Genomic DNA, 18,373 nt, shown 5'->3' with positions numbered 1-18,373 from the left:
TTCCGTGGTAAAAGCCCCTGTGAATCTTCATTACTGTTATACATTTTTCAATTTAAACCATCTGTCCACATTAATCCAGATTATGCAGTCAGCAGAAATTCCTTTGGTTTTGGGGGCTTATGTAGTCAGCCCATCAGTGATCGGCTGTTCCCTTCACAACACCATCCCTAAATCCATCATCTCTCTTGGTTTAGCCCGCTGACCAATCCAATCTAGGGACTCAGGGACCAAAACCAAAAAACTAAAGTACTCCCTGCAAATCCCCAGGTAGCCTATTCACTCTGTTAAGGCTGATGGTGAGCGGTTGACAAGCTTGGAGAAGCACTATCGAAGTACAGCACTGATCCCTCCAGACCTCTCCTGTCATCCACTACCACAGGAACAGGAGATACCCACACCATGGCCACCGAGGGGATGTCCAGAGAAGAGGCAGAGGAGTACCAGAAACAGCTGGTGGAGGAAAAGTAAGTTATTACTTAAAATCATCATCTTCTATTTTTTTTTTTTTGATGTTTTAACTGCTAAGGATGAGTAGGGTGAAAAAAATGTTTCTGGTTTGGTCTCCATTCCATATCAACTCAACCAAATACAAAAAGTACACATTTAATCATCAGAAACCCAACGCCTCATGTAGGATATTGCAAATCATTGATCTGACTAAAACCCTTTTGGAACGATTTTGACATTTACTGTTAGTGTTCATTTGCAAGACAGTGCAGATTATTTATTTTAAACTTTATTTTTTGACAAATATGAGCTCTTCTTGTATTGTTCCATATTTAAGAAAGAAAGGCATTCAATTGGTACAATAGATCATTCTGATTGTGAATTTTATACCACATTATTGGGATATAAGAAGAGTCAAACTGAAAGCAGACTATAAACAGCAGTCCTAGAATACTTCATCAGATTATGCCTCCAATTGCTGAATGATGGGATTGACAACTGCAGCCATAATCTGGAGATTAATACTAACAAAATAATTACTCCACTGCCTCAAAAACTAGCCCTTTTGTATTTATATATTTTTCCTATACTCTCTTAATGTATCTTAATCTTTAACTTGTATTTTATTGCAATGAGGAATTATGATTGAAAAGAAGACTATAAAACTTTTGCAGTATCTACAATTTTATTTATTTGGTTAAATTGTTTCTGCTCTGCAAACAGGATGGAGAGGGACTCAGAATTCTTGGTAAAGAAGGCTGAGAGGGCCACACTTAGAACATGCTTAAGAGACAAATACAGACTACCAAAGGTAAGACAGCTGCTGGTCACTTTCCCCCATTCTCCTATCATAGGAAATGGGAAATGCAGAGAACACCTGCTTTAAAATGTAGATATACTCAAATGTTTAAAAATGCGTACAAAAGGCTCAACAATAAAAATAAAAACACATTTCCTGTGAATGACGTAAGACGATAAATGTGGACACATACAGACATAGCCGAACCACGATGCAACAGAGGCTTCGGCATTCAATGTCGATGTGCGTGACTCACGGACCCGATGGCCTTCTAGGGATTCTGAGCAGTCTAGAGATTAAGGCATAAAAAAAGACTTGTGATCGTGGATATATCCTCGCCTGAGCCAACCTGACTCTCCCTGTGTGTGTGTGTGCCATCTGTCACACTGGCTGTACAGGGAGTCAACCTCCCAGTCAGTCATACTGGGGTCACATGTGACTCAAAGCTACGCTGTCGTTTGACGTGTTGGCTGTTGGGCGAGGTCTACAGCCACTGGCCAGCAATGCTTTCTGACCACGTGACCAGGTCAAGTGACTTCTGGCTGAATATCTTACCTGGTCAAGTCACATGGAAAAACTGGACCCGCTTTTTGTTAAAAGATGGTCCAAGAAGAAAAATCACTCAAATGTATATGTTATGATATAAATACTGTACATGGGCATAATAGTACATTCTTCCTCAGTCTGACCTGTGCATTGCTTGCTGTGTTTAGAGTGAACAGGATGCAAACCTAATGGAGTTGGCAGGAGACGACATTGACGTGCCTGAAGAACTCCTTAAGATGGTCGATGACGATGCCACAGAGGAGGAAGAGAAGGACTCTATCTTGGGTCAGATACAGAACCTCCAGAACATGGATATGGACCAGATCAAGGAGAAAGCCTCAGCCACCATGGTTGAGATTAAATCTAAAGCAGAAGAGAAATGCTCTGTCATGTGATTGAAGAAACATTGGTCTTGTTTATCTGAAAATTACTTCCTAAGAACCAAGTTTGAACAAGGTGTTGACTTCAAGGTTGAACTTCCCTTAAGGTTTCTAATCTAGACTGTGGACTTGGACTGATCCGAAACATGTTCAGTAGGTCTACTACACAAAGTCTAAATTTAACCAGTCTTAGGTTAATCTGTCAACAGAGAATTCTCTCCTGGAGAGATGACTCTTAATCTGTCTTATTTAGAAGGCTGTGGGGAGGCCCAGAATATCATCAAAGAGTTGGGAGAAGGAGAATTTATGCTGTTGAGATTAATACGTTTTTCTGTTCTGTTAAAAACAGTAAACCCGTTGTCTTCTTTGAAAGAAGGTACAAATGCGAGTGCAAACAGCATCATGGTATAATGGTTCTAGATGGTCTGTATTTTGTTATTTAAAACTGTTACAACTGGATTTTGTATTTGACACTTTTAATAAATGCAGTCATATTTCATAAAAACCCCATGAAAAACAATCCATGCCCAAAACCATGCTGTATGTAATAAGACAAGGCAAGTCAAAGCTCAGTAATACACATTTTATCAGCACACTTCAACTCTACCATCTCCATCATAAAGTGGAGATAATCGTATAACCAAAGTCAGCTGCAGAAGATTCCAGAGGCCTTCAAGCCACCATCTGAAGACGTAAAGACTAGATACTTCATTCCCCCTTTGTTGTCTGTATACTGCAATTATAATGTGCACAAGTCTAATAAATTATTAAAAGCACATCGATATATATTATCTAAAAAAAAGGAAAGAATTACATAAAAATATATTTGTGAGGAGGCTGGATACTGTATGTAACAGATAAGTACAGCTATAAAATTGTCTTTTAAAAGTATTTTTAAAATAAAATAAAACATCTAGTCAAAGGCACTAACATGTGATCTCATTTCAAACCCAGTTACTGTAATTAAATAAAGCAGGATTTTACAGAATAGGCCTAAAGTATCAAATGCCTGTTTCATCTCAAATGCCACAATGCCAGTGTCTAATCTGACCACCACAGAATTTTAAAAGACAGAACAAAGATCCCTCATCAGGCCACCAATGCTTTGTCACTGGTGGTGAAGCTGCAGGCTATTAATGAAGACAGTCTGAAGCTCACTGATGTCATCCGTGGTCTCTATGGGAATGCTGGCTCTGGCGGGGGAGTTTGCCAAATCGCTAGCAACGCAGGCATGGCCGGATGGGCAACAGTTGTCATACAGCGTGGAGCTTGTGAGGTCTGAGCCACCCACAGCTCCCTGTAGAGGCAGGTACACCTCCAGGTAAGGGCTGGCGCAGTGTGGGGAGAGAAAGCCATGGTCTTGGGGGTGGTGGAAGTGTTCGGGTTTTGGGCTATGGCACGGGCTTTGGGAGGGGCTATGTGGCATGGGGCACGTCTGCAAGCAGCTGTTCCTCCTCATGGTGCGATGGAGGTCGAGTTTGGCGATCAGAGGCTTCCCGATGTTGACGTCAGTCGTCCACTCCACCAGTTCGTCAATGGCTTTGAAAGAGCCTTGCAGACACACAGTGAACTCCAGCTGGTCCTGAGAGAAGACAAGGGGTATTACTGACCACATTCAAACTGGATCTCCTTTACCTAACCTCCTGAGACCACATTCACACTGGATCTCCTTCATCTAACCTCCTGAGACCACATTCACACTGGATCTCCTTCACCTAACATCCTGAGACCACATTCACACTGGATCTCCTTCACCTAACCTCCTGAGACCACATTCACACTGGATCTCCTTCATCTAACCTCCTGAGACCACATTCACACTGGATCTCCTTCACCTAACCTCCTGAGACCACATTCACACTGGATCTCCTTCACCTAACCTCCTGAGACCACATTCACACTGGATCTCATTTACCTAACCTCATGAGACCACATTCAAATTTAATCTCCTTCACCTAACCTCCTGCGACCACATTCACACTGGATCTCCTTCATCTAACCTCCTGAGACCACATTCAAACTGGATCTCCTTCATCTAACCTCCTGAGACCACATTCAAACTGGACCTCCTTCATCTAACCTCCTGAGACCACATTCACGCTGGATCTCCTTCATCTAACCTCCTGAGACCACATTCACACTGGATCTCCTTTACCTAACCTCATGAGACCACATTCAAACTGAATTTCCTTCACCTAACCTCCCGAGACCACATTCACACTGGATCTCCTTTACCTAACCTCCTGAGACCACATTCACAGTGGATCTCCTTTACCTAACCTCATGAGACCACATTAAAACTGGATCTCCTTCACCTAACCTCCTGAGACCACATTCCCACTGGATCTCCTTCATCTAACCTCCTGAGACCATATTCAAACTGGATCTCCTTTACCAAACCTCCTGAGACCACATTCACACTGGATCTCCTTCATCTAACCTCCTGAGACCACATTCACACTGGATCTCCTTCACCTAACCTCATGAGACCACATTCAAACTGAATCTCCTTCACCTAACCTCCTGAGACCACATTCAAACTGGATCTCCTTCACCTAACCTCCTGAGACCATATTCAAACTGGATCTCCTTTACCTAACCTCCTGAGACCATATTCAAACTGGATCTCCTTTACCTAACCTCATGAGACCACATTCAAACTGAATCTCCTTCACCAAACCTCCTGAGACCACATTCACACTGGATCTCCTTCACCTAACCTCCTGAGACCACATTCACACTGGATCTCGTTCACCTAACCTCCTGAGACCACATTCACACTGGATCTCCTTCACCTAACCTCCTGAGACCACATTCACACTGGATCTCCTTCACCTAACCTCCTGAGACCATATTCAAACTGGATCTCCTTTACCTAACCTCATGAGACCACATTCAAACTGAATCTCCTTCACCAAACCTCCTGAGACCACATTCACACTGGATCTCCTTCACCTAACCTCCTGAGACCACATTCACACTGGATCTCGTTCACCTAAACTCCTGAGACCACATTCACACTGGATCTCCTTCACCTAACCTCCTGAGACCACATTCACACTGGATCTCCTTCACCTAACCTCCTGAGACCACATTCACACTGGATCTCCTTCACCTAACCTCCTGAGACCACATTCACACTGGATCTCCTTCACCAAACCTCCTGAGACCACATTCACACTGGATCTCCTTCACCTAACCTCCTGAGAACACATTCACACTGGATCTCCTTCACCTAACCTCCTGAGACCACATTCACACTGGATCTCCTTCACCTAACCTCCTGAGACCACATTCACACTGGATCTCCTTCACCTAACCTCCTGAGACCACATTCACACTGGATCTCCTTCACCTAACCTCCTGAGACCACATTCAAACTGGATCTCCTTCACCTAACCTCATGAGACCACATTCAAACTGGATCTCCTTCACCTAACCTCCTGAGACCACATTCACACTGGATCTCCTTCACCTAACCTCCTGAGACCACATTCACACTGGATCTCGTTCACCTAAACTCCTGAGACCACATTCACACTGGATCTCCTTCACCTAACCTCCTGAGACCACATTCACACTGGATCTCCTTCACCTAACCTCCTGAGACCATATTCAAACTGGATCTCCTTTACCTAACCTCCTGAGACCATATTCAAACTGGATCTCCTTTACCTAACCTCATGAGACCACATTCAAACTGAATCTCCTTCACCAAACCTCCTGAGACCACATTCACACTGGATCTCCTTCACCTAACCTCCTGAGACCACATTCACACTGGATCTCGTTCACCTAAACTCCTGAGACCACATTCACACTGGATCTCCTTCACCTAACCTCCTGAGACCACATTCACACTGGATCTCCTTCACCTAACCTCCTGAGACCATATTCAAACTGGATCTCCTTTACCTAACCTCATGAGACCACATTCAAACTGAATCTCCTTCACCAAACCTCCTGAGACCACATTCACACTGGATCTCCTTCACCTAACCTCCTGAGACCACATTCACACTGGATCTCGTTCACCTAAACTCCTGAGACCACATTCACACTGGATCTCCTTCACCTAACCTCCTGAGACCACATTCACACTGGATCTCCTTCACCTAACCTCCTGAGACCACATTCACACTGGATCTCCTTCACCTAACCTCCTGAGACCACATTCACACTGGATCTCCTTCACCAAACCTCCTGAGACCACATTCACACTGGATCTCCTTCACCTAACCTCCTGAGAACACATTCACACTGGATCTCCTTCACCTAACCTCATGAGACCACATTCAAACTGGATCTCCTTCACCTAACCTCCTGAGACCACATTCACACTGGATCTCCTTCACCTAACCTCCTGAGACCACATTCACACTGGATCTCCTTCACCTAACCTCCTGAGACCACATTCAAACTGGATCTCCTTCACCTTACCTCATGAGACCACATTCAAACTGGATCTCCTTCACCTAACCTCCTGAGACCACATTCACACTGGATCTCCTTTACCTAACCTCATGAGACCACATTCAAACTGAAGCTCCTTCACCTAACCTCCTGAGACCACATTCACACTGGATCTCCTTCATCTAACATCCTGAGACCACATTCACACTGGATCTCCTTCATCTAACATCCTGAGACCACATTCACACTGGATGTCCTTCACCTAACCTCCTGAGACCACATTCACACTGGATCTCTTTCACCTAACCTCCTGAGACCACATTCACACTGGATCTCCTTCACCTAACCTCCTGAGACCACATTCACACTGGATCTCCTTCACCTAACCTCCTGAGACCACATTCAAACTGGATCTCCTTCACCTAACCTCATGAGACCACATTCAAACTGGATCTCCTTCACCTAACCTCCTGAGACCATATTCACACTGGATCTCCTTCACCTAACCTCCTGAGACCACATTCACACTGGATCTCGTTCACCTAAACTCCTGAGACCACATTCACACTGGATCTCGTTCACCTAACCTCCTGAGACCACATTCACACTGGATCTCCTTCACCTAACCTCCTGAGACCACATTCACACTGGATCTCCTTCACCAAACCTCCTGAGACCACATTCACACTGGATCTCCTTCACCTAACCTCCTGAGACCACATTCACACTGGATCTCCTTCACCTAACCTCCTGAGAACACATTCAAACTGGATCTCCTTCACCTAACCTCCTGAGACCACATTCACACTGGATCTCCTTCACCTAACCTCCTGAGACCACATTCACACTGGATATCCTTCACCTAACCTCCTGAGACCACATTCAAACTGGATCTCCTTCACCTAACCTCCTGAGACCACATTCAAACTGGATCTCCTTCACCTAACCTCCTGAGACCACATTCACACTGGATCTCCTTCACCTAACCTCCTGAGACCTGAGCTTTGGTGCAGGAAGCCTAAAATGTCCCAGGGTCTCAAGAGGGTTTTTTTTGGACATTCTCAAGAGATCATATAAAAAGGGCAGAGACAATATAATTCAGTAGTAATGTGACATTATAAAGTGCCCTTACCTTGAGCTTCTGCAGAGAGCTGAGCCGTGTGTACAGACAGTGCTGAGGCAGAGAACTGGATAGCAGGTAGATGCCGGTCTCCTCTGGTGTCTCCCTGTTCATCTCTTTGGGGTCAACATCAAGGTCCTAAACAGAAACAAAAGAAAAAATGATGCATGCTCAGTATGGGTTGTTCTTAAAATTCTGTGGCATTTTACTATTGTTTTTACAATTGGTTAATTTATTCAAATGCACTGTTTGCATTTCAATTCTAAAGCCACAACCAATACAATTTTAAACTACTGACTAAATAACTGTTACCATGATGAATGTAGTATATATTAAGATTATTAGATATATTTATTTAAATGCCCAAAACATGTCAATAGCCTACATCTCTGTAATTCCCCAGAGAGACAAACCAAGGTCTTTACCCCCAACATCTTTTTTCAATTTAAAGTGTTGGAGACCAAAAGTGTTACAGAGGCTGTGTGAGTGCTGGAGTAAAATAATCTCTTCAGCATAAAGACATTCTTTGCCCAATCCTTTCTCCGAACGTGTTCTCCATCTAATTAGTATTGAACAGAGCTCAGAAACCCATAATAACATCAGAGGCTTGAGTTTCAAATCATGGATTTTACAAATCATGGATGGATTAGGCTATTGGATTAGTTACACATTTTTGGTATTTTCGGTCACTGTGGGGATTGGAAGGAAACTGAGATGAATTGCCGACAGGAGCTTGGGGAAGGAACAGGTTTACATAAATGAATAGATTGGAACACTGTAGCGTCTCACCAGTGACAAGTTAGTGACATGAGCCTGGCAGAAGGACATGTCCTCTGGTTTCTTCACAATGTGGGTGTAGATGACCATCACGTTGGAGAATTCGGCAGCGAAGCCCAGCTTGATCTGAGCTCCACAGTCAAAGTCCAGACACATACTCTCAGGTAGTTCTACAGAGAGAGAAAAGTCAGTGTGAAGGACGTTGATGCCATCAAATAAACAACCAAAATGTCCACATACCGTATTCTGTTTCACTGTTTTCTTTTCACTCAGGTGTGTCGATTTCTTTTTAATTGACCTTCATTTAAAGGTGATATCATTTAGAATTAATTATGTTTCACAATAAGTGCCGTTTCTCACCGTGAGCCTTGGCCCACTGTCGACTGTGAGACCGGCCCGCGTCGGAGCCGCCGTCTGGCAGAACTGGGTCAGTCAGAGCCCTCCGCTCTGAGAGGCTGCTGCGGATCTCCAGAGCCTGCTTGCCCTTGGTGGCAACAAACTGGCCCATATCTGGGTAACATATACCACCAGGATAGCATTACCTCAGTGTCATACAGCATTTATCTTGCTAAAAATATTTTTTTAAGGACTAATTAACCTGTTAACTATTGGTTATAGCAGTTATCCGTGAAGAGAATCAGCATTTCCCTGGTGAGTGTGCATATTTACTGTCTTCATCTCTGACTGAGTCATTGCCATTGAAAAGTTATTTTAAGATCATATAGTTTCTTCTTCCAGGCTACATGGATGTAATATTGTACAAGAGGCCTCCCTCAAATTGTAGGCCTAGATTAGATGAGGTATCACTACTAGATTGTTTTTACTGATCTCAGTTTGTCAGTGTTAGTAGACAGTGTTAGTAGACAGTGTTAGTAGACAGTGTTAGTAGACAGTGTTAGTAGACAGTGTTAGTTTGTCAGTATTAATTCTGTGCTTTGCACTTTGTGTCATCAGTTGGAGGAATCCCGATCCGCTAGCTGGGTCTAAGCTGAGAGTCTGTGCCAAGGTGAATAAAACGCCCACTTGACAAGTGTTTATATTTCACAAACAGCGATTGAGTTCTATAACATTATAATACAATAGATTTGTGTCCATACCGCTGTTAATTCCTTTACATGGTATTCCATTAGATCAATAGTTAATATTTCATTGTACATTAACTTGAATACACCATGGCCACATTTAGATGTGGTGAAATTGCAACAATTAATAATTGGTCCTTTCCTCCTTACCCTCAGCTACTCTGTCCAGCAAAACCGTGATTTTCTCATCCTCCAGAAGACGCTGCTTCAGAAACTTGATGAAAACACCGTTGGTGAATCCACTAGAGCTCAGTTCAAAAGCTTCCGCATCTTGGCAGCTGCATAATGAAAGAATGGAACAAAATTGGGGAAGATATCCCATTTGTTCAAACAAAGTCACGTGTTGCCAATAGAGATTTAGACGTTTTGTTGAGTAACAGTCAAATTACTCACGTTGCATATCCAAATACAATGTTAGCTGTGACCTTTAGTAGAATGTTTGGGGTGGTTTCATCATGGATATTTCTAAAACAAAACAATGAAATAGTCACAAATATAAGTAAATTCACAACACACAATATGGTGAAGATTAAATACAAATGTATTCACATTATACAGTGACAAATTGTTTTCATATTTTGGCTCTGTATTCCAGCACCACAAAATTATTCAATGACAATATGGTTAGTCCAGACAGGTGTTGGGTATTTTATTTATATTCAATTAGCCATTTAGAAATGAAAGCATATCCTCTTCAGAGTCCCCCATTTTAGGGTACCAAATGTATTTTGCACAAGAGAGCTGTCAATGTCTTGTCTTCTAGGCTTTGCATTTGGAATCTGCTGATGGTGTCTGACAAAATGACCAAAAGGTGTCATTTCACATCAAGCTGGCCATCATAAGGCAGATAAATCAGAATAAATTGATCAAAGACATTGTCAAAACATTAGGGGTTTGGCAATATGTAATCAAGTGTTTGGCAATATGAGAAGGAAAGAAAGCACTGGTAAGCTAAGCAATGGAAAGCTACTTTGGAAAAAAAATATTGTGAATAACTGATGAATACTTAACTTCCTAACTTCAAAACTTCAAACCTAACTTCAAATATCTTTATAGTTCACTATATAGCATGCTGGTAACATGGATGGGACAAAAAAATAATACTTGTGATCAAATGAAGTAGTCTCATACACACTAGCATAGTATCCTAGGCTTTGCTCACCTTTTCCTACACATATCCAGCAGGAACACATTGAGTCCTGTTTCCTTCTCCTGCATCAGTTTGAGGATGCTCTGCACACACAGGCAGTTCGCTGAACGGTATGGGTTTGGAGCATCCACAGGCACCATGAAGCTGTTGCCATAATTCTCATAACCATGTCCAGCATAGTACAGTAAACCTAGGAGAGGGAGAGAACAAGGGTCATTTATAAACCATAGATACAGCAGTGAACAAATAAAACTGAAAATAGTAAAAAAAACACCCATTTAATTCACCTGTTGAAAACAAACCGAAACGTACAAGAACAGGGCCAACGCATGGTGCAGCGGTCTCAGTCGCAGTGAAAATGTGTCCCAGTGGACAGGGTTTCACATTCTGATAGCGGCATAACAACGACCCCCAGGGGGTCAAGCAGCGTAAAAGGGGGTGGGACAGTCGCATGGGACTGCCTTGCCACCCCTCACTCTAGCGGTATCGGGTGTCAGGAGCCCCGAAACTCTAGAATGGATGTCTAGTTGGAGAAAGTGAAACCGTATGGCGTGTTCCAGCTAAAAGGTTTCAGGGTCAAGCGAGCAGTGTCAAAGCAATCACAGTGGTTTTGGCGAGACGCGCTCAGAGGAAGTGTGTCTCAATCCTCAGCCATCCTCACGCCTGCTGTGCTACTGATGAGACCACATACGACCGTGAAGGATAACCGGACATAACGAAATTGGGATGGGAAAGAAAACACACAAGAGTTATTCACTCTAACACAAGGCCTAGAAATGATTGACATACCATAGACACCCTTGTGAAGCAAGAGAAGAAATTCATCGACTGCGTTGCGCATCTCTGACTCGGTGAGGTCCAACAGCGACACCACCTTAAAGTTCAGCTGGCGCAGAAGATTGGTGAGATCATACACATCCACCATGGGAGCCTTGAGCTGGGGGTGGTTCTGGTATGAGAGGTTACCAATCAGAAGGGCCACTTTATCTGTCGCTGTGATGGGAGGGAAACAGCGTCAGCGACTACGAGATGAGAACCGCAACATTTCAGCAAGAAAGTAAAAAAGAAAACAGGTTACTGTGTGGACTCATGTTCTGATATGCTTACCATAAGGTGGTTCTTGAGTGCTGTTTAGGAGGAGGCCTGCAAGCAGAAGACTATCGTTATGTAGTTATGTAATATTCTCTATGTACTTTTGTAATGAGACATTTAAAATAATATTATTCATGTTTCCTAAATCATTATATCCTGGAGAAATATAAGTGCACAAACTGTCTGCCGTAGCGTTAAGCCCACTGTTGGTAACCCACCCAGCATAACTGGCTAAAATGTAAATGTCACTGACATGTGCACTTCTCAAAATAGCACCAAACAAGGTTGAAATATTCATACTCTGGCCATCTCTGAAACACATTTTAATAACTGCTTTGATGATGTAGTATACATGGTTATAACACACAGGAAAAATAGGAATGCAAAAGGGGAGATGTTGCTATATACGTTCGATCCAGTCATATTCCTTTTAGTCTGAAAAGAGGATCTAATGTCCGATAATGTGAAAGTAAATTTGTTAGGTTCACCTGCCTTACCTAAAGGGCTATTTTAATAGGAAGTTTTACAAACTACTGGGTGCAAAAAGTGAGTATGTTAAAAAAATATTTGAAATATTTCTAAATATTTACTTCTGCAAAGTTAGTGGCCAAGAGGTGAACAAATTACTGTTGTCTATAAATAAGGACAAACCGCTTAGTACCCACAACCTGGACAGTTAGTTACTTATTCAGGAGTACATTGGTACTCCTACTTGCTACATCTTCAAATCTACCTGAGAAGAAGCAATGTGCACACAGGCCCAGAAGAAGGCAAAGCACTTTTAAATTCAGTTCATCAGTTTGCTTGGAAAATATTTTGGAAGGAGCTCAACATTGATACAAATGGCCAATGATTGGCTGAAAGAAATTGGTAATATGAAGATTAATAAGTGGAAATATTTCAGGATTGGACTGGCTGTATAAACGCAGTCCTCTAGTTTTTTATTCACTATTATTCACCTCTTCAATCAATAACATAAATGCTGGAAACACCAAATGCATTCAATGTGTGTTAGAGTATCACTCACCTTCTCTAAAGGCAAAAACATCATCTGCGGGAAGAAAAATGTAAACAGTTACTAGAATTTCTATTTCCTGTGCTTACATTTCAGCTGAATAATAATAATAATAATATTAGAGGTTAGCATGTTAATCAGTTTGAAATTATCGGGCAGCGGTAAGACACCAAAAGAATCAACAAGATTAATGTTAGTAGATAGTACCCACTGAAAATGCAGATGCAGCCACAAACAGACACCCTCTCATTTTAATCAATAATTCACTATTTCTTCACAAACAATAAATGTTAAAGATTTACTTGTCACCATGTTTTGTTTTTGGCATTTTCAACACTGCAGAACCAATTAGCATTTTTAAAATGTATACAGTAGACCCCAGAGCTAGGTTTCACAGCATTTTACCAAAATATTTGCAGACAAACCATACTTGTAGCCATCTATGAGACCGCTGCACCTTCAGACTGGCAATTTTGCCTACTTTTCAGCAGCAAACTGCTTTAAATTGTTAATGTTTTAGGGTTCCTCTCAGGTGTGAAACAGATTATGGACTGCTGACAGTCCTGAATCTCTAAAACCATTCCAGGGTGCCCTGAGATTCAGAACCTTTTTGTGTCTTCTTCAGTATTGGTGTCTTTCTGCACCCTGCTACAATAAATGTCAGACGTACACTAAAGGCATGCGGTTGCTTTACTGCCTCAGTTACTGTGGGTCTAGAAACATTTGCAGTGTAGTTTTTGCCATCAGTATCCAGAGACTGAGTCTCTGTTGATGGTTACAGGTCTTCCAGTAGGACAACAGCCGCAAAACTGTGAAGATGTCTATATAGGTTGCTGCATCTATCCCACACCTGTACTGCACCTGTACTGTACCTGTATTGTACTGCACCTGTAGTGTACCTGTACTGCACCCGTACTGCACCTGTACTATACCTGTACTGTAACTGTAGTGTATCTGTACTGCACCTGTACTATACCTGTACTGCACCTGTACTGCACCTGTACTGTATCTGTACTATACCTGTACTGCACCTGTACTGTTCACAAAATTCACAGAATTATATACATTCAGAACCACCAGTAAAAAAATTACATGTAAAATATTTTCTATGGGGTTCTTGTGTTATTATGAATTATGTTGTGCACTCAAAATAAAATGCATCAAAGAAAAGGGAAATAATCCAAATTATGGGAATAAAACATGCATCACCTAAAAGCCACCTCACATTTCCCATTGTTGGCAGCATGCACCCCATATGCCCACGACTTACAGGACTCAGTCATTCAACTATACCTTCAGAACACTCCACTGCCCCTGTAAACTGGACAGATATTCTTGGCCCTTTTGTTCAAGAACAAGATTAATCAAGACATTTCCCCAAATTCAAAGTGAGTAGTTTTTCCTCATGATGTAAACTGATTAAGATAAATATTATGATTACTATTATCATTACAACGCAGTAATGGACAGTTACAGTACATACCAACAAAAACATCCACTTCATTTGTCCATGTCCTCTCATTGTTAATGGAAATCTCACAGCGATACTTTCCCTGATGTTCCAGCAGCAGATACGGAATCTGTTTAAATCAACAAACACTATCTCAATTTAACTGAAAGCACAGCTTCTGCGCTGTAGCTCCAACACAGAGTGCAACAGTGTAATACCTACAGTATGAATTGTGAACTTTCTAAATAAGAGTGCAAGAATATTAGCATTTGTCAAGAATATTAGCATTCTTCAAGAATATTAGCATTTGTCAAGAATATTAGCATTTGTCAAGAATATTAGCATTTGTCAAGAATATTAGCATGTCCTTACCAAGAGTCTCCTCTTGGAGGCTTCAGGAAAGAGAAGAGGCACCCCGTTCCTATGCCAATGGTAGCGCGGGATGGGCCTCCCCACTGCCCCACACTCCAGCTGCAGAGTGTCCCCCACCAGAAGCCTCTGGCCCTGGGGCTGGATTACCACCTTCAGCCTACCTTCCAATGAGTGGGGTCCCATTCCTACATCAAAAACATTGGTCTATGAAATGTACTGAACATTTTGTGATGTTGCTCAGGGGCGTATTTACTAAATAACGCTGTACAGGTGACAGAAAATTGTGCAGGAGTTAAAAAAAGCTGCCTGCAAATTTAATTCCAGATTTGGTGAACCAACGAGGGGTAGAAAACTTATTTTGTCTTAATAATGAAAATGATGCAATTGAAATAATTCCCTGGCAGAAGATACAACAACAATGCTTCATGTACACTGATCAGACACTGAGGTATGACATTGTGGCTCACCATAAGATGTGGCAACATTAAAGACGTCCACTTGGGCCCATTGGCTGAACTCAAAGTTGTCTCCACAGTTGACTCTGCAAATGTAGAAGCCTGCATCAGTCAGTCGGACTGGGCTGATCACCAGGTCTGGAGAAGATCTGTTGGGTAGCTAAAGAAATAACAAAGAATATAAACCAACGTTCAAAGGTTTGGGATCACTCAGAAATGTCCCTGTTTTCCATGAAAACATACATGAAATTATTTTGAATATGAATAGGAAATATAGTCATTGACAAGGTTAGAAATAATGGTTTTAAACTGAGATAACAATTGTGTCTTTCAAACTTTGCTTTCGTCAAAGAATCCTCCATTTGCAGCAATTACATCAATGTGGATCAGTTGAAGTAATCTGAAGAGATTTCACCCCATGCTTCCTGAAGCACCTTCCACAAGTTGGACTGGCTTGATGGGTACTTCTTAAATACCATACGGTCAAGCTGCTCCCACAAAAGTTCCATAGGGTTGAGATCTGGTGACTGTACTGGCCACTCCATTACAGACAGAATACCAGCTGATTGCTTCTTGCCTAAATATTTTTTGTACAGTTTGAAGCTGAGCTTTGGGTCATTGTCCTGTTGCAGGAGAGAATTGTCTCCAATCAAGTGCCGTCCACAGAGTATGGCATGGCATTGCAAAATGTGAGTGACAGCCTTCCCTGTTCAAGATCACTTTTACCCTGTACAAATCTCCCACTTTACCACCACCAAATCAACCCCAGACCATCACTTTGCCTCTACCATGCTTGACAGATGGCGTCAAGCACTCCTCCAGCATCATTTCATTTGGTCTGTGTATCATTAATGTTTTTCTTTGTGATCCGAACACCTCAAACAGATTTGTCGGTCCGTAACACTTTTTTCCAATCTTCGTCTGTCCAATGTCTGTGTTCTTTTGCCCATCTTAATCTTTTCTTTTTACTTGCCAGTCTGAGATATGTATTCTTTTGCAACTCTGCCTAGAAGGCCAGCAGCCTGGAGTCGCCTCTTCAATGTTGACATTGAGTCTGGTGTTCTGTGGGTACTATTTAATGAACCTGTGAGGTGTTTGTTTCTCAAACTAGACACTCTAATGTATTTGTCCTCTTGCTCAATTGTGCACTGGGGCCTCCCACTCCTCTTTCTATTCTGGTTAGAGCCAGTTTGCGCTGTTCTGTGAAGGGAGTAGTACACAGCGTTGTATGAGATCTTACGTTTCTTGTCAATTTCTCGCATTGGAACAGCCTTCATTTCTCAAAACAAGAATAGACTGATGAGTTCCTGGAGAAAGTTATTTGTTTCTGGACATTTTGAGCCTGTAATCAAACCCACAATTGCTGATGCTCCAGATACTCAACTAGTCAAAAGAAGGACAGTTTTCAGCTGTGCTAACATAATTGCAAAAGGGTTTTCTAATGATCAATTAGCCTTTTAAAATGTCTATACTGTATTTCTGATCAATTTGATGGTATTCTAATAGACCAAAAATTTGCTTTTCTTTCTAGAACAAGAACATTTCTAAATGACCCCAAACACAGTCCCTATATTTAAGGAATATAGGGACTGTGTTGTTCGGCCAATATACCACGGCTAAGAGCTGTTCTTATGCACGACAATCGAGGGGTGCCTGGACAGGGGTTTAGCCACAGTATATTGGCAATATAACACAAACTCCCAAGATACCTTATTGCTTTTCTAAACCAGTTTACCAATGTTGGTTTATAAAATTACCAATTACAGTAGCAAAAGGTGAAATCATGTCACACCCAAGGTATAGTCAAATAGACCACAGCTATCAGTCAATAAGAACTCCATGCACCCAGCTCATAAATGACCATACACCATGCAATTTAAGTAAAATACACTGCTCATATTACACTAGTAAGCTGTTCATAACATCAAAAATAGGATTTTGGATATACTGGTGATGGATCACACCTCCAATGGTCTTATTGCTTAAATATTATCAGCAAAGACGAAACACATTTTTATTTAGAACTAATGAATCCACTATACTGTCAAACTCCAGCAGACATCCTGGAAAAGCACCCACCTCCTCCTTGGTTTTGAACCATTGGTATTGAACACCAGCCTTTCCCACGGCGTAGCAACTGAGGCGCAAGTTGTGTCCTGCGATCACAGCCACAGACTGGGGCTGAATGAGGATCTGGATGCCTAAACAAAACCATCAAGGGAAGACGTCATCTCACTTCTGTAAAATCTGTCCAGTCCGCATGGGAACCCCCTTCACAGTTGATTCAAATCAACTAATTGTAAATAATGATCAATGCATGTACATCATATCAATACATTTAGTCAAGTCAAGATAACTTTTTCCAAAACCACTTAGAATCATGAGCCTTTCCTCCAGGTTATAAACAGTTTATAAGCAGTCTCAAAAGATGATACCTGGCGGTTTGACACACTGCAGGGCTTCTGTCTGGCCCATGGTTTGCAGGAAGTCAATCAGATGGCCCAAGGTGCACCCTCTGTCTCCCATGAGCCTTAGCAGCATGCGACTGGGGCTGCCATCCAGCTCCAAAACCTTCAAGGAGCACATCTCTATCTCATCTGAACTGTACATAGGAGTAAAAGGGCATGCTTTATCCACACAATAGTGCACACACGTATACAACGCTGTTCAATAAGAAAATAATAGTAACAGTCACAGGCACTCGAGCTCAGCGCATACAGAATCTGTTACTGTGTTATAATGAAAAATGAGGCTCCACGGATGTATGTTGAGGATTAGGACAACGTTTATACTATAATATACTATACATTTATACTGACAAGGAGCTAACATTAGGTGCAACACTTGCTGTCTGATTGAAAAGGCCTACCTCATTCTAAAACGCCTGCTTTTGCTGAACAAATCCCCGAGTTTGCGCCATCCTTTATTGTCGCTGTTGGATTTTTCCAATACCTCACAGAGTTTCCTCAAGACAGGTTCTTTCAGAAGATTTACATTTAAAGACCGGTCAGATAAATCCGACATATCAACGATGTACTGCAGTTCAGTTCAGCCAACTTGGAAACGTTACGTGCAAAATCAGAACCCTAATTGAAATAAAAAATAGGTCACAGTTGGAGATGATGTGCGTAAATCATAAGAGGTAGATACTCCGCATAGTTGGAAGTCTGTTGGCAGGATTTGATTTCTTAAGATATATCTAGAATATATCTAGAATCAAAAAGACAAATTTTCGAACCTGTTGATCTTACTTCCTGAAACACAGTACAAATACT

The 18,373-nt window shown here is 41.9% G+C and overlaps 2 protein-coding genes across 3 annotated transcripts; one reads left to right on the top strand and one right to left on the bottom strand.

Moving 5' to 3' along the window:
• The first annotated feature begins 196 nt into the window (after positions 1–196).
• Positions 197–2,948, top strand: cplx4b (complexin 4b). Its single transcript, XM_010877191.3, has 3 exons — positions 197–464; positions 1,171–1,258; positions 1,960–2,948. Exons 1-3 carry the CDS (start codon positions 400–402, stop codon positions 2,185–2,187), a joined length of 381 nt encoding a protein of 126 aa, XP_010875493.1. The 5' UTR covers positions 197–399; the 3' UTR covers positions 2,188–2,948.
• malt1 (MALT paracaspase 1) lies at positions 2,632–18,373 on the bottom strand. 2 transcript variants are annotated; one of them, XM_010877192.3, is made up of 17 exons: positions 17,968–18,373; positions 17,534–17,700; positions 17,178–17,299; positions 15,111–15,258; positions 14,644–14,828; positions 14,305–14,401; positions 14,115–14,162; positions 12,834–12,857; positions 11,822–11,857; positions 11,504–11,707; positions 10,727–10,904; positions 9,958–10,029; positions 9,715–9,842; positions 8,843–8,992; positions 8,495–8,652; positions 7,718–7,843; positions 2,632–3,754 (listed from the first exon to the last, which is right to left on the bottom strand). In XM_010877192.3, the coding sequence occupies exons 1-17, from the start codon at positions 18,120–18,122 to the stop codon at positions 3,281–3,283; spliced, it is 2,472 nt and encodes an 823-aa protein (XP_010875494.1). In that variant the 5' UTR covers positions 18,123–18,373; the 3' UTR covers positions 2,632–3,280. The 2 variants fall into 2 exon arrangements, with proteins under 2 accessions (XP_010875494.1, XP_019907714.1); XM_020052155.2 differs by lacking the exon at positions 14,115–14,162.

Source organism: Esox lucius, chromosome 13 (genome assembly GCF_011004845.1).
Source record: "Esox lucius isolate fEsoLuc1 chromosome 13, fEsoLuc1.pri, whole genome shotgun sequence".
Taxonomy (NCBI): Eukaryota; Metazoa; Chordata; class Actinopteri; order Esociformes; family Esocidae; genus Esox; species Esox lucius.
The sequence above is the reverse complement of the archived record's forward strand: the minus strand, read 5'-3'. Positions and strand labels throughout refer to the sequence as shown.

Bases quoted from the DNA above. Each gene is read 5' to 3' on its own strand.
- cplx4b (XM_010877191.3), top strand. From the start codon at position 400: ATGGCCACCGAGGGGATGTCCAGAGAAGAGGCAGAGGAGTACCAGAAA. The intron at 465-1,170 runs GTAAGTTATTAC...CTCTGCAAACAG, and splicing joins AAACAGCTGGTGGAGGAAAA to GATGGAGAGGGACTCAGAAT. The intron at 1,259-1,959 runs GTAAGACAGCTG...TGCTGTGTTTAG, and splicing joins ACAAATACAGACTACCAAAG to AGTGAACAGGATGCAAACCT.
- malt1 (XM_010877192.3), bottom strand. From the start codon at position 18,122: ATGTCGGATTTATCTGACCGGTCTTTAAATGTAAATCTTCTGAAAGAA. The intron at 14,402-14,643 runs GTAAGGACATGC...TGATTTAAACAG, and splicing joins CCTCCAAGAGGAGACTCTTG to ATTCCGTATCTGCTGCTGGA. The intron at 10,030-10,726 runs GTGAGCAAAGCC...GTTTTGTTTTAG, and splicing joins CTGGATATGTGTAGGAAAAG to AAATATCCATGATGAAACCA.